This window comes from Chrysoperla carnea, chromosome 3 (genome assembly GCF_905475395.1).
Source record: "Chrysoperla carnea chromosome 3, inChrCarn1.1, whole genome shotgun sequence".
In the NCBI taxonomy this organism is placed as follows: Eukaryota; Metazoa; Arthropoda; class Insecta; order Neuroptera; family Chrysopidae; genus Chrysoperla; species Chrysoperla carnea.
In genome coordinates this window covers 69,247,290-69,264,877 of record NC_058339.1, presented here as the reverse complement: position 1 = coordinate 69,264,877, position 17,588 = coordinate 69,247,290, and the positions used below count along the sequence as shown (strand labels likewise).

General features: G+C 29.6%; 1 protein-coding gene across 1 annotated transcript in view; it reads right to left on the bottom strand.

The window, feature by feature from the left end:
- LOC123296206 (voltage-dependent T-type calcium channel subunit alpha-1G-like) overlaps window positions 1-17,588 on the bottom strand; it is a 103,335-nt gene that overhangs the window by 25,132 nt on the left and 60,615 nt on the right. Inside the window, exons 6-9 of the mRNA XM_044877667.1 lie at window positions 10,027-10,404; window positions 7,563-8,039; window positions 4,756-4,990; window positions 1,230-1,962 (exon numbers count right to left, since the gene is read on the bottom strand). Of these exons, the coding sequence (XP_044733602.1) occupies window positions 1,230-1,962; window positions 4,756-4,990; window positions 7,563-8,039; window positions 10,027-10,404 (1,823 nt within the window). The remainder of the gene's footprint in view (window positions 1-1,229; window positions 1,963-4,755; window positions 4,991-7,562; window positions 8,040-10,026; window positions 10,405-17,588) is intronic.

Genomic DNA, 17,588 nt, shown 5'->3' with positions numbered 1-17,588 from the left:
AATTAGAAAAAAATTTTCATCTTTAAATATCGAAAAAGGAATTTGGCTTACTTTTCTTTGGACCTCGCAATATTGGATAAGGAAGTGGCTTTCAGTGAAACTTTTTCTAATCCACCCTAAAATGTTCTTTGAATCATTCTGATCAAAAGCTCTCACGGCTTCAAAAATTTTTAACGAGCATCTATGATTGCCTATGTGCATCTTTGATTGCCCATAGCTCGAAAATTACCCGTTAAAAATTTTTGTGGCCGCGGGAGCTTTTGATCACAAGGACCGGAAGATCATTTTGTGTGCGGTTTGAAAAAGTTCCACAGAAAGCCATTCTCCTAGTCATATAGGTGTACTATAAATATAATATATATGTAGCTTTGATCGTCTGTAGTTCGAAAATTACTCGTCAAAAAGTTCTGTGGTTATGAGAGTTTTTGATCATAACAATCTGAAAAACATTTTGGGGTCCGGTTTGACAAAGTTTCACAGAAAGCCATTTTCTTATTTAATATTGCGGGGTTCTTTAAAAACTCGAATAATCTAAATTGTTGCCTTACTCTTTTTTAAATATTTTGTAAAAAATTGCCTTATCCGATTAGGAGATAATGGCTCTTCGAGTGGAATTGGGTCAAAATTACCTTATACACTGAGTTTCATAAAAATCAGGGGAAATATTTTTTTTTTCAATTTTTGGGGTTTTTTTCAAGGGTTGGAAATTCGAAAAAATTGAAAAGAAAAGTTTCGATCATTGAAAACATCCGATGTTTTTCATTCCATGGTGCGATGAGTTTTTTTTTAAGATATCGCCTGAAAACCTATATGAAAAGTATTAAAAAAAAAAGAAAACCTGTATGAAAAGTATTCCGAATGGACATTAGGCTCTATCTTGGAAATTATTCGCGTTATCGGTAAATCAACCACACTTTCATGATTTTCGACAATGATTTCACTCAACTGATTCACTCAAGAATATCCAAAAACTCTCTTCTGATACCGATTTAATCGAAAAAAATTTATAATAATATATTAGAATAGAAGGATTATTATTATTTTTAAACAATAATAATCCAATGTGATAGCAAACACTAATCAGGTGTATAAACCAATTTTTCAAATTTAGGTCTATTGCTCACATTTTCAAATCGATGAAATAATATTTATAGTTAATAAAGAAATCGTTTTCAAAATTGGACGATAAGTTAGTATTACAAAAGTATCTATGGGGTTTCAAAACTTACCTTAAAATAACGATAATTCCATCAAATACATTAAAACCATTCGAAATATAACCAAATGGACCTTCCGCAATCACTTTTAACAACATTTCAACAGCAAATAATGCTGACAACACAATGTTGCTTATCTCCACAATATGTGTTAACATTTCCGGCTGATTATGATACTCAATACCCATTGATAATGTATTAATTAAAATGGCTAATAAAATGCCCTGTTGAAAATATTTCTGTTCCACTAACGATTTAATAGAACGTTTACAACAACGTAAAAATTTACTTATTCCTCGACAACAACACCATAACTTTTGTATGCGTTTCGATCGACGTTGTCGTTTTTCGATTTCCCATTCATACAATTCTTGGCAACAAGAAAAATCTTCTTCAATTATTGGATATTGTGATTGTGATGTTAAATACATTTTCGTTGGCACTGGTTGGCCGCTGCCGGTATTTTGTTTTACTTGTGAAGAAGATAATTGAGTTGTATTAATACCTTTTGTTAGTGAATTAAAAAATGAATCTAATGCAATCTGACCAGTGGGTAAGGCTGCAGATAAAGCACCAGACAGCGCTAATAGTTCTTGGCATGTCATTGTTTCACCATTATTTAATTCACAATATTCCGTGACACCAGTACCCGTTTGATTTAGTGGTGCTATTGTGGTCGTATTTAGATTACCACCAGGTGTTGAGGTTGGTATTGTAGGTGATATTTGCCATATGTTTCCATCACCTGTTGAATAGGCAGAAACACATAGTTCTGGGTTAATTTTTATTTGCAGCGGGAACGGATCTGTCAATTATAAATAACAAAAAAATATTTTTTTAATTAATATACAAATTTATTAGTTTTCGTGTTATTTTTTAAAGAAGCGTTTGTTCGTAAGAAGCCAATTTGTTCTTTCTGCGGAAATTCGCCAGATTTATGATTTGAGATAATTTAAAATACAATTAAGAAAATCACTCTTTTAACCCCCAAACTAAAAAAAGGGGTGTTATAAGTTTGATCGCTATGTGTGTGTGTCTGTCTGTCTCTCTGCTTGCCTGTAGCATCCTAGATAGGCGGATGAACCGATTTGGTTTAGTTGTTTCATTTGAAAGTAATTTAATGAAGAGTGTTCTTAGCTATGTTTCAAGTGCGAGATGACACTCAAAATCAGTTCTGTTTGTAGAAGGCTCTAAGGAAAAAGGTAATTCAATGGAGAGTGTTCTTAGATATGTTCCAAATGAGAGTTTAGGGTTAAGTACCCGAAAAATTTTTCGATTTTTTTTTTAAATTTAGTAAATTTCACTTGTTTTTATTTCACTGCACTAGGTTTGAGAAATCATTCGAATATCTTCGAACTGTAAAGCCTTAATCGATATGAGATCGTAGATATAATTTTGTTAATTCTAAACTTCCACCCACTCACTTAAAAGAAAAAATACTCAAAAAAAAAAAAAGACTTCTGTGCCCTATTTTAAAACGGGTGATTATTGACGGCCAATTAAAGAGACATCATTTTTTAATTGTATAAAGGCGAAAGGCGATGTTTGCCTTTTTTGACTACTTAGCAAAATCAAAAAAGTGAAGCATCTATATAAAATTTCAGCTAGAAAAGGAATGCTTGAAATTATTGTGGAAAGGTAGAGAAATCATTGTCAAGAAACCCCAGTGTAAATTTATATTGAAAATGGCAGAGAAACTGTTCATAAATTTAGAAATTGTTTCCATATTCGAAGTACATAAATTCGATATGTAGGCATTATTGATAAATAATAAAATATTTATGTAATTATGGTAATTTTGGGTTAATTTTGACAGAAAATATTATTAATTGAGTCAATAAATCGCCTGGAACATTAATGTTCCAATAAATGATAATAAAATAAACACAAATTAGTGTCAATGGTTGTGTTTTTCTACTATTTATTAGGGAGAAAAATTTTACTTTGTAATAAATATAAAAATTGCAGTTTTTTCCAGATAAATCGAATTGATTTAGACAATTCCCTGATTTAGATAATTCACTGATTTAGTAAAATGACTGCGTTAATCGAGCGTTTGGAATTATTTCTGATTTCACCCAAACTTGTCATATCTTGAGGATGCATCTATTTAGTCCGAAAAACGAATCACATTGTTGTAATTTTGGGTTCTAATAAACTAAAATAATTGAGGATAAAAAAAGAAAAAAAATCGCTTAAGATCTTAAAAAAACTTGATAACAATGTGTTTCAGTTGTCGGGTGTATGTTTAGCCTGGGATTTGTTAGGGAATTAATCCAATTCTGTTTGTAAAGTAAACCTTTTTTAAAAACTATTTAAAACCTAATTTACCATTTTAAAGTTTTTATCGCATATTTTTTTCTATTTATTTATTTTATTTTGAGAATATTATATACACATTTTCACAGTTCTGCTAATACATATTCTATATGTTACACATAGAATATTCTACGATTCTACGTAAAGTTTATATTTAGTAATATATCTATTTATGTAACGCCCAAATCCGAAATGTGAAGATTTATTCAATCATTCGTGGCAAAACTAGAATCAAGTGTTTTATTCATTTGAAATGAAAAATTGCCACTTAAGTGGTATTGTTGATTATTTGTCAGAAAAAAAAGGATTGGAAATAGCTTATGGAATCTAGGGCAATGTTTCAATGTTATTATTCTGTTTGAAAAATGATAATTGACATGTTCTTCTTTACAAATTTTGTAGCTTAGCAAGAGGAGGGGTTCGAAATGTAAAATGTCGTGGGTTCAAGTACCACCAAAACCTGGATTTTTCTTCATATTGAAGTCAAGAATGATTAAAACAATTTCCACTTTTGTACGTCTAGTTCTAAACAAATTGGTTCAAGTTTAAAAGTTAACCAGACCTTAATGATTTCTTTAGCTTTTTAAGTTTCTTCCGTATTTTATAATTTAATTTTCAGTAATTTCTACTTTACGGGCTTTGACTATTTTTACAGGATATAAAACATACTTTTTTTGCTTTTTCTGTTTCTAGGTCAGCCAATACTTACAACCAGAGTGATAACGTAAAAGTTTTTTAAAATTATATAAATGTATACGATATACATATATTATTAAAGTCAAAGAGCTTGTGGGAAAATTGCCACCAAACACTGTAGTAATCAGTGAATAAGAGAAATCGGTAATAAAATGAATCGGATTGTAAAGAACTGGAGTCTGCGTGAGTGCATGCGTAAAAATTCTGCCAATTTACGTAACTACCGCCGGCACGTAAAAACAATCATAATGAAAGTCAAAGTCAATTTTGTAAAGACAAAATAAATCAACGAATGAGTCTCTCTGACATATTAAACTGTTTCTTGTCCACCTCAATTATTCATATTTAGGACCACTATGTCTGAAATTGGCGCTGGAGTCATTCTATACGTAGACTGTCTTTAAGGAATGACTTGTAAAAAACAATTGACAGCTTACTCGATATTGGCTCCTGGACTATAATGATATGCAAAACAAAACAAACTACTTTATATCTAGTTTTTTATTTTATTTTGTTCACTTACCAGTTTGTGTCATTTTTTCACTAGAACACACATTACGTTCAGCTGTTGAATTTGTTATGTTTCCAGGATTTAATACAGAATTTTGTGGTAGTGAACCACTTCCCGGAGAGCTCCCACCACCACCAGTACTTACAGCACCATTTCCACCATGTAATAAAACTATGTCACTAAACATGACAGATGAACGTCTTCGAGCTGCAGCCTGTGATGGTGGCGATAACAATTGTAATGTTACCTTTATGTAAAAAAATAACCACTCAGATTATATGTAAAAGATTTATTTCAGTTTATTATAAAAATTTTTATTAGACCGGAAGTTGAGTGTGCAAAATATGAGGCATTTTTTCAAATGATTCTTGTTCAAAAATGCTTATAGATTAACTAATATTCCCGATGGTGCCAGAAACCCAATTGGTCAAATTTTTACATATCCCTCCTCTCCACAGTAACAGTCAAATGTCAATGTTTTGAACCAAATAAAGTTCCCTAAGGTTTTTTGGATCATTTAATGTTTGATTAAACTCCAAAAAGGCCATAAAAGCTGAAAAATGGGACTTAAAATTGGTTTTTTTAGCTTATAAAATCCTAAAATAATGTTTGAACATTAATAAAGCTCTGAAGAATAATTACAGGCTACTTCATTCTAGAGGCTCATTCTTCAATTCTTAAAAAGATGTTTAATTTCCATTAAAAACAATGTGTAAGAATTATATATCTTTTGAAATGTTCAAAATCGAGGCTTTAGAACTTTTCAAATTATGTTCAAAGATAATTTTAGGATTTTGATAAGCTCAAAAATTTAATGAAAATGACCTTTTTGGAGTTTTCCAAATTTTAAACTGTCAACAATTTGAAAATGGTCCACTTTACGAAAAAAATCACAAAGTTCCTTTTTGATGTTAAATGACCGAAAATACAAATCGTAGCTTTATTTGGTTAAAAGATAACATTTGACTGGGTTTAAGGACGGGGAGGGTGTATGCAAAAATTGAACCAATAGAACTCCTAGCAATTAATTGACAAAATGCGGTCCTTATATTTTGCATTCAACTCCTTCCAGCGCCTGTATTATATATTAAAATGATTATTTCGGGGAAAAAAGCAGACTTATGAAATTTCGTTTCTAAAATTCCACCATACCCGATAAAACCATTTGCCCATATTCATGTTTGTGCATCATCATGTTTGCCCAACCATTTTTCCTACAAGATCATGGATAGGACTATGTAGCTTCACAAAATTCTGATACAAACAAATTGGTCGGAATCCATACATCTTCAAACAGTTTGGTATATTAATGCTTAACATCGATAGATTTTTTGGCCCAAGCACTTAAAAACCCGTGTTCTAACACTTCATTATAGTGGAGACTCCTTAACAACTATCAGAGGCTATAGTTTCGGAAATTTTGAATGAAATCTAATTTGCAAATAATAATTGAGGAATTGAAAATTGTTTTTTCATAAATTTTTGAAAAACTTTTTCATCACCCTATGAAGGGAAAACGAAGTCTAATGCTTGAAAATTTGCATTAAATGTTCTGAATCGATGGAATTTGTGGAAATTTATGAAACAAGTTTTATATGAACTGAGTGGAATAAAACAATGGTTTCTATCTCTATTGTCATTAAAAACAGAATAAAAGCTGAATAAAGGAATAAAACACATAATCTCTTCTATGATTAATAATTGAATTTACCTCATGGAAAAACAAATGAAAATTAATTAATTTTCAATAATTTTCATTCATCATAAATCATTTAACACAAAAATGTGTTCATAAACTGGAAATTAAACTTATAATAGTGATCATGGGTTGAATAGTCCTGCACGAAAGTCCACTAGCTGTAACTGGCCACACTAGCAGCGATTGCCCATAGCTTATAAGGATTAATTCTATGCATGGGTCCGATAGATTTTCACCGGTACAAACCACACGAATCGGGGTTTTATCATTTGATACTAGTAAAGATTTTTAAAAACCAATTTCACTTTTCTATTCGTAAAGTAAGAATTCTTCATCTGAAGAACGTCTAAGATATGGTTAAACCAAACTTGTTTCCTGCTTCCCGTTAAATCTGAAATCTGATTTTGAACATTATAGAGTAACTTCGGTTACGGGAATCACATGCTTATGTAAGCAAGGTGTCATATTCTTTCCGTGCCACTGAGTTTGATGCCTCATTCTCCCTATAGCAACTATGATCTCGTACTCAAATCAGACAGACTGTATCGTATTCAATGCTAGATCATGTCCTGTATTAAATCCGAATTGACCCTGATAATTTGATTTCGATTATCTTTTCTTTTTGTTTGGAAATTCGCTTTATGGGAGTTTTTTTTTGGGAATCTCTTGTTTAAGAATTTTGGATTAGAATTGTTAGGCACACATAAAGCAGAATTTTTGAAGACGAAAGTAGCTACAAAGAAGTTGATTTTTATTAAAATGTTAAAAAGATGTACGTTTGTCGACTCGATATGGTCTGCGTTGAGTCAAGTTCCATGAATTGAGTATTCTCAACAAGAGGGCTTTTTTTATGTCGCATATAATTCTTGGCCAGGTCAAACCGTAACGCCTATAAAAGCATTCCATTTTAGAAAAAATTAGGTTTTTTGACTGATTTGCAAACATATTTTGACAAACTAACATACAAATATATTTTGACATACTGTTTGCTGTAAAGACAATTTTATCGATAACATCGTCATGGTTTCGAAAGATATATTCTTCTACAGTTTTTCATCATCGAGAGTGGTGCTAAACAATTGCACAAACTCAACAAGTGTGGACGTGACTATAGACTTACATCATTTAACATAGAATCAGTGGTCGATGTCGATGGTACACGTAATAATCCTGGTCGTCGAGTTGTGATAGCTGTTTCAATACCATCCGTTGTTGATGATGATTGTAATACAATGATATCATTCGATGATGGTGGTCCAGCTGTATGTGGACTACAACTACTTGGTTGTATTCCGATTACATTATGATTACTTCCTGTTGCACTTCCACTCATATCATGAGCACCGCTCGCACCCACCATTGTTGATCCAGTCACCACCGTTGTACGATTATTATTATTTGTTGTATTGTTGTTATGTACATGTGATGATGATGATATAGTTTCTACAACACCACCTAGACCAACATTCCCACCTCCTCCTCCACCAACACCTCCAACAGCTCCACCAGTGGATGTGGAACCGGAAACAGCAGTACAACTTATTGATTGTAATGGTTGTTGTACGGTTATTGCTTGTGTTGTTACAGATACTTGTTTCTGTGTATGTAGAGGTAAAATTATTTTTGAAATTAGAAATAAATGTGCTTATTGTTGTTGTACAGTGTGGACTTTGCTCGTGTTTGTATTCTTTTTTATTATTGTTTTAGGTTATTCGAAACACTAAATTAAAGTGAATTCTAGCATAGACATGAAGCTTCTTTAATATACAGGGTGGGCCATTTTAATCAAAATATATTGTTTTGTAGCTAACCAATAAAAAAATAACTTGAATAAAAGTTGTAGAGTTTGATAGGAGACATCATGTTTTGACATTAGGTTGGACCTAGTTCTTCGGGTTTATTTAATAGCCAATTTAGATCCTAAACGGTAAGAGATAGAATAACATTTTAAATTAGAAAGTTGACACTCATAAAAAAACAAATATTTTTCACCAAAACCATTTTTTCGAAAATTATCAGCTTTCGGAGGAAATGTAACTTAAAAATATATCATTATTGCACTTAATCGATAGAAAACACCCATTAGAAAAAATGTTTCAAACAAAAGTTGTTAGTTTTTTTATGAGGATCAACTTTCTAATTTGAAGTGTTATGGTATCTCTTACCGTTTAGGGTCTAAATTGTCTGTTAAAGAAATTCGGAAAACTAGGTCCAATCTGATGTCAAATTTTGATGTCCCCTATTAAACTCTGCAATTTTTGATTGGTTAACTACAAAACAAGATATTCAGGTGATATATTAAAATGGTCCACTCTCTGTACGCCAACCCATCTCACTAGCTTCTGCTAAAGTTGGAAATAAATGAATTGTAAATTCTTGAAACTAGTTATGGCAGAGTTGAAAATTTGTAACCGTCTTATTAGTTTCTAACAGACACCTTCAAGTTGGAAACGAGCCTCCTTTATCTGTCTCCATAATATAGAAACTGCAAATTATCAATTGTGATTTTGTAGATGTTTCAAAAACTGTAAAACTCTTGTGTGCACCTGCACATTTGCAAACTCACACAAAAGATCTCTAAATTTTTTTTTTAATTAAAAAATTACTGATTAGAATGGATTAAAAATTGATATGACAAAACTTTAATGCTAAGATAATTTTGGCTGAGAATTTTTCAACTTTACAGGTCTCATATAATTATACGAATATAAAGTTATTTGCATTGCGCTTTTATTAGCAAGATGCCCATAAATCGAAAATAACATTTCCCTTTCGAAAAATTATGCAGAATAACATGGTTAAAACTTTGTTTAATTAAATTATGAATATTTCATTTTTCTCTTTATTTTTGTAAAAATTGAGTATATCAATATTTGCATCGGAGATTGAACATCCTTAAAAAGATTTGATAAAACATCATGCAGTTTACTTTAGAGTGTATTATATACATGTTATCATCAACACACGAATTTTGACATTTCCTAGAAAATTAGTCAAAACTAGTCATAAAATGAAAATGAAATATTCAAAAACCGAAATATATTTCATCATTTTATTACACGGACTCCGCTAGATTAGATATAAAAATGACTTTCTGTGAAACTTTTTAAAACCGCTCCCAAAATGTTCTTTGGATCGTTCTTGACATTTACAGTTAAAAGACATTAAAGAAGACATGCAGTTGTGTTACTCACTTTGTAACAGGTTAGTTCTTTGAGAATGAGAAGTAAATTGAAATGTAATTTTCAAAATGTAATTAGTTTGAAAACGAATGTTATAAATTAGTTGTTTAAATTTAAACTACGAGGTTGGTTTATATGTAAGGTTTTTAATAACTGTGGTTATTTAATTTTAAAGGAATTTGGCGACGTGTTTCTAGAATTAGCATCCCTTAGAGAGAGAATTTTTTTAGTATCTCTATAGGTGACGCTTAATGATTAGAGAGAATGTCGACAGCTATTTCGCGTTTTGTATCATTTCAACAAGGCTTACATGATTGAAATTGGATAAGACCTTTTTTTTGACACGAGCAAAGTTCACACTGAAAAAGCAAATAATTTTCAAAAGTATATAAAAAATCTTACATTTGTCATGCGTGGACATGCCGGATGATGAAACATAATCTTACGATGACCAACATTTAACATTGACGAGATTTCCTGATGCGGTTGAATACCGGCTTCGATTGCTTTTTGTTCACGACGCTGTTGTCGTTCATACTTATATAATCGATATTTCTTAAGTATACGACGTTTGCCACGACGCCACAAGTGGGCAATGTATTTGACTATCTCTGCGTAACAGGTGGTCGGTTCGCTATTATTTGTACTTGATGCTAGTGTACTAGTTGATCGAAATCGTTCCCTCTCTAATCTCATACGTTCCATTTCACGTTTTTTTGTTTCACTAAATTGTGTAGCAATTACGACTAAACATAGATTTATCATAAAAAATGAACCAATCTGTAACAAAAAAAATATATTTGTAAATACAAAATAAATTACATATAATAATAATTTTCAAAAAATTTGTAAGAATCAGTTTAGAAACTTTCTTAAAACAAGGAGAATATATTTCTGTAGCTAAATATCACATGGACAACGAAATAATTTAGTGTGGATAATTCCCAGTCTAGTTAATAAGTTCAAGTTGGTGAAATCTAGAAATAATGGTCGTAAAAACACATGCAATAGCTTATTGGATTTCGAATGATGTTTAGAAAAATGTACCAGAAGTATTTTTTTAGCACATAAAAACAAATAAAGATGAAAAAAGGTATTTTATTTTTCGGCAATATTTCATAATAATATTTAAGAAATGAAAATTCTTGGAGAGGAGGAAGTTTACTATAAAAAACTCCCACTACCGAAAGTCCACCTCCATTATTTAGTGTTTTAATTTTACGCTGAAAGTAGTCCTTTTTGCGTTATTTTTAGATTGTCGTAATAGCGTCAAATACGAGTATCTCACACTAAATAATTTTTTAAAGGTATTAAATATTAATTTAAACATTTGAAAAAATTATGGTGTATTCTAAATACTTTATAATAAGATTTTTATTATCGTTGGAAATTTACAGTTAATTTTTCAACAAGTTGAAAAGACAATTTTTTATTAAGAAATTTTTTTTGATTTTTTGTTTTCATTGTAAAATAAAAAAAAGATGAATAATTGGCGTAAAATTTGTTGGCTTCGTATTGTCCTTCTTTTATATATATACTTAACCAGATTACGACAAAAATTTTTAATACTTTGTTCATAATAATTTTTTTAATTTAAGTACCAAAAACGCTTGATTTATGCATTTTTTGTTCTAACTCACCTAATTCACAATTAAATTAGGTTGGTTTTTTGTATTTTTGCGTGAATTCCTTACTTATTCTTTTATTTTTCTGCTTTGCTGATACATTTATTTACCTTTTATTCAATGAGTGAAAAAATTAGTTAAAAATTTTTTAGATTTTGATATTTCAGAATTAAAATCATCAAACGAAAAAAATTTTTTTTTTTTGTAATTTAAAAATTAAGATTAACTCACTTTCATACATATAATGAAATTGTGATCGGAAATATATATCTCGAAAACAAGCCACAGTTTTGTCGTCAGTTTTTGAAAATAATATATTTACTAATAAGATTTGCATTCATTGAGTCTATATTGAGAAAATTTTAAAATTTTGGATTTTAACCAAAGGGAAATTCCTTAAAATTTGCTTATTAAACTATAAATCTGAAAGGTTAAAAATAAATAAAAATAATAAAGTTATCTTTAAAAAAATCATAGTTTTTATTTCGTCAATATACATATTTACAATCAATAAATAACAATTTTTTTACAATAAATTAAAATACAATTATTGCACATAATATTTTTACATTAAACAAAGATGACTTAATGTTTGGTAAGATTTTTACGCCCACTAAATGTCCATCGCCTTCGTTGTTTAAAATAATTTGATGAATTTTCTAAAGATACGGAACTTGTAGTTTCATCACCCGATAAATTCACAAGTGAAAATTCAGTTTGATTAATTAAATCCTTTGGAATATTTTTGATACTTTTCGAAATTGTTTTACCATAATGACTAATATTTGGATCCAAACATTCCATAGCGTATCGATCGGTATGGATCATATAAGTTTTATTCATTGTTAATTCACCTTTAACATTAGTTACACGTTTTTTAGGGAAAATTTTTCGTAATAATTTACAAAAATGTTGAAAGTTTGATTTTTTCTTTTGTATCTTTCGTTGTTCAGGAATTGAATTTTCATCTTCGGCAATTAAACATAAATATTTTGTATCAGTTTGTACACCACAATCAACTTTTTGCACTGGTATTAAATTGGTTTGTTTTGGTGCTAACATTAATTCATCACCAAGGGATAAACGATTCGAAGCACGTTTAGGAGTAAGTTTTGATGACGACATCAATTCAACACCCAATGATAAACGATTGGCTGCACGTTCATTGATAATTGCTGGTGGATCGATAAATAGAAATCTTTGATTTTTATTTCGTGGCGTTGATGTTTCCACAAAATCATTTAGTTCACTTATTTTAAAATTACCAAAACTCTCTTCATCATTTTCTTCCATATCATTCTCTTCGAAATGTGTAATATTTAACGGTAGTGACATGTAACAGGAACAATTTAATTTTGTTTCGTTCATAGAATTACCTAGAAGTTGACTATCGTATTTTTGTTGTAAAAGTTCATAATCACTAATTTTCGCATTTAGCTCGCACTGTAAAGTTTTATTCATTGATATTTCACGTTGTAATTTTTTATTTGCAGCGTTAATTACTTCTTGTAAATGTGAAATTTCTTCATCCAACAAAGAATCCTTGCTACGATCTTTTTGAATTGATAAATCTTGAATTTGTTTCTGATAATTTTCAATTTCACATGCAGTTTTTTGTAAGGTCTCTTGTAAGATTTCATTTTTTTCTTCAAGAGCTGAGATCGTTTCAGATAAAGATCGTATACATTGATGAGCCGTTGCTTTATCGTCTTTTAAAATTTCGTTCTCATTTTCAATATCTTGTATTTTTGCATCCAATTCTTCATAAATTTCCATTCGTTCATTGTTTAGTTTTATTAACTGTTGATTATTTTTTAATAAATGGCTAATTTCAGTTTTTTGTTCTTCCACTACACTTTCTAAGATTAGTTGTTTTTCGATTAAATGTTCACCGATTCGTATGAAATCTTCAATTTCTTCACTTGCCCATGGTGCAATTTGTAATAATTGTTGAACGTCGGGTAATTTTTCAACAAACATTTCTGTTAAAACTAATGAAGTATCCATTTTTATCTAGATACTTTAAATATATGCAACTTTGATGATACTGTTTTGATTTCAAAATTGAAACTGAATTCTATCTGAGCAAATATTATTAAATACATCTCGGTTTAATGGTTCAGGTAAATAATTTGGTTAGTTTGGTATTTAAAATATACGGTTTATTACTCTATTTCTATTTTATGCATATATTTAAGTTAAGATTATATCCAGAGTTGTATTAAGATAAAATTACCCTGCATATTAATTTTATTAAACTAACATTCTCGTTTTAGGTGTTGAAACCAGAGTAGGTTTCATCTAAAGGAATTTCGGAGATGTAGAGTAAAGAACTGTGTTTGTTTTGGTTATTATCTTAAAATATGTATAGTATTCTCAATGAGGCCATGTTCTTGTGGTTACGATTCCCGCTTCTCATGCGAAAGGTTATCAGATCAAAATTATCAATCGATAGCGAAAATAACATATTTTCTACCGAGTGTTCCACGACACCTCTCACTTTTTTAATGGCTACGAAAATGCGTTAGGTCAATTTTCATAGAACCTTTCGGGTAGAAGTGATTCAGGGCAAATGGGTTCATTTTAATCATTTATGGTTTATAGGGACATTAACTGCCCAGTTTTCAAATTTGGTAGTATTCCTTCAAAAAATCAAAATACAGGAAAGTTGGAGAATATTTTTCGGTATCCTAAAGGCTTAAAATGTGGAACTAAATCTGCTATTCGAGCTGAGCAGTCATTTTTTCCAAAAATGGTTTTTAAATTAGTGTTTAGTCCGATAAATAGGTGGGGGTTTCATACTTATAAGAATTGTTCGTAAGCTTTAAAAAAAACAATTCTAGCATTCTTCGATAATTTTCATTCGTGTTTAACTTTAAGTATAACGATTTGATTTTTTGAATATCTGATATATAATTTTAAATATCAAAATATATAATTTTTGTCAAACATGTCTTCCACCATTTCAGATCCGTATTCTTTTTATCAATTTTGTTTCGGCTTTGTATTCTTCATGATTGATTTATACGACATTCATTGCCAATTTTTGAATAAAATTGGGTAAATCATTATTATTTTAAGTAAAATTGAGTGATAATTATCAAAGCAATCAACGTTAAGCTTGGCATTTAGATTAAAGATTTGAACTGATCGTTTGAAATTCATGTAGTTATTGTGACGAATTTTATCCTCTCGTAAATAATTAATTAACCTTTTTGGATGGATATTTCTTTGAAATTCATATATGAAATTGTCATGGGAATGTGTTTGATATCCCAAACAAACATGACAAATTCAATCATTTGTCAAATACAACCCTGTATTTACCTGATTTAATTCAAACAAGTATTTTTTTCAAAAATTATTTTGATCAGTTACAATTTAAATAAAATGATACATATACCTACTTGTCCTATTTGATTTAAGGGGTTTAACTTTAACACAGTAAAGAAGTAAGTCGTTTTTAAAGTACCTTAATACCCTCAAAACATTACAAAATTTGAATAAGTATAATAAATAAATTGAAACAAACCATAATGATGGTTTAACATACTCTGTGCATTGTTTAATAAAATAAGCAAAGAATTTTTTAGATGGCGTTAATTTACTATAGATTTTTTAATAAAAAAATTGTGAAAAATCTGAAAAACGATTGAACCAGATAAGTTGCAATTTTTTCCAGCCGAACTATTATTCTGTTACTAACTTCGGTCAGTTTAGTAAAAGAACAGTTTTATTCTATAAAAATGATGTTGAACCTTATAATTTCATTTTTTTTTTGAAAGTTCAATCTTTAGTGATTCTAAATCTAAATTTTGAGGTAAGAATTTAATGGTGACTTATGTTATAACTTGGCAATTTAAGACGAAAAGTAAGAATAAAATTTTTCGATGTCTGGAGTAATTTTTTAAATATCGAAAATTCAAAATTTTGTTTCATTATTTAGCTTTCGATATTTCGAAAACCAAGGCAGATTCAGATCATTCATGAAGTTATAACAAAATTTAACATCAAAGTTAAAAACAAGGTACAAATAATTTCAACCCTAAATCTAAAATTGCTTTGGTGCTGGTACTACCTTAAAATACATTTTTACCCGATTTTTTGAGGTTCCTAACTCAAAATTTAGATTCAGAACGTAAAAACAATAAACTAATTAAGGCAATATATGTCAATCGGACAAATTTTCGACAAAGTATCAGTTCAAAAATCTTGAGCCTTAAATATTATAGGAAAAGATATCCCACCTTACTCTTATGACTATGCAATTTTCAACTTTTTCAGATAAAAATCAAAATTGAGTAACCTTAAGCAAATTTTGTAAGTAGCTCAATCATAAAACATAATTTAAGTCATAAAGCCTTAGAAGCGTTTCATGTATCATTATTTACATATAACAAAAAGGCTTGATTTTAACATCATTTAAAAATATATAACTTTTAATAATTTAATACAGTTTCGTTTTAATAACCTTTTTTTTTTATTGTGTTATCAGAGGTAATCTTTGTCGGTAAATAATTATTTGCATACCCACCACCTAGATTTTAGATAGTGCGTTATATTGTTATAATGCAAATAAAAATAATAATATTTTTAAGTACACAAAATTTTGGAAAAACCCAACATTTTTTATTATGTAAGGTATAAAATTCTAATGTTTATGAAGTATTTACTAATATTAATCCCTTAAGACTTGAAGTTTGAAATAATTTAAATAAATCAGTATATTTACAAAAAAAAGGTATTATTATCCCTCTTTGAAATTAACCTGTAGGTATTTATTATTTTTTATTCATAAATAAAATCGAAATGAATTATTTCATAGGATTAAGTAAAAAAAAGTGAAATAAGCTTTAAAATATTTTAGCTTTTACTTTAAATAATGTAAATAAATTTGGAATAAATCATGATCCTTTTTTGGTTGAAAATTTCAATCGACGATTGCTAAGGCTAAATTGAGTACGTGTAGCAACCATAGTAATTCAAATAACATTTTTATATTTTTGAAAAAATTACGAAAAATGGTTTTTAAGTTGTAATAAAAAAACTTTTAAGAAAAAAAAAATCGATTTCAAAAAGTCAATTGAAAAACAAATTAATATGCACTAAAAAATAACGAAAATATAATGCAGTTACAATTATTGTTATTTTTGGAGTCGGTGTCTGACACCGACTCCAAACTTGGCTGACACCGACTCCAAAAATAACAAGATTTGTAACTATACATTATATTTTCGTTATTTTTTACTTTTTAGTGCATATTAATTCGTGCATATTTAAAGTTCTTTTATTTTATGATTTTTAGTGAATCTGAAGCACACTAACTAATTTATTCATCCATTTCCAGTTATTCATCCATTTGTCGGGCACATACTTAATGCAAATTTAAGACTTATGGTTTTCACATGGGTACCATTGTTAGAACTGGATCAAATTAAAATGGGACCACGCGGGAAGCTAGAACTTTCAAATAGATAAAGAATCATCAAAATCAGTGGACCCAGTCCAAATTTCTGAGGTAACAAACAATAAAAAAAAAAAACAGTCGAATTGAGAACCTCTTTCTTTTTTGTTTGAAGTCGGTTAAAAAACATTATTGTTCTTTACTTGTTAATATTTATAAAAATAAATTATTATCGTTGTTGGAATAAGATTTTATTAAATTGTTCCTGTTTAAAACAGTTATATTTGTTTTTTCGGGAAAAATGATGCCAACTGGCACTTGGATAAGTATGACATGAAAGAATTGCGTTTACTTCGTACCGACATTTCAAAATGTATATTTTAAGAATACTGATACTTGGGCACTATTATTCCACTATTCTTATTAAGAAATGATATGAATTTGGATATTTAGAACTGTGAATGAGTGACAAAATGCTCGCCTATCTTGATGATTTTCTTTCAACATACATAGTCGGTGTGGTACTGAAGTCGTGTGAGTGTGACCCCTGTAGTCCACACGACTAACTTCCAAGAGGGGAAAAAACATTAAAAAAGGTCTTGTTAGCCTTCATAGACTATTCTTCGAACATATACTGCAGCTTATGCTGGAACGGCCATTACCTCCATAGATAAATGATGTGTTTTATCCACTTATCAGATTTTGTTTATTCAGTTTTTTCCAGGTTTTTTTATTACCATTAAAAACGGCTCAACTAATTCTGCTGAAAACTCTTTCAGTTCTTAAATACGCGATTACGCGTCGAATAAACCCAGTGTTAATGTCATAACTGGTTCGCGAGATAATCAAGGCGAATGAATCCGAACGAACATACGCACATACGTACACACACACACGCGGACATCACATTGAAAAAGTTTGATTCGGATATTGCG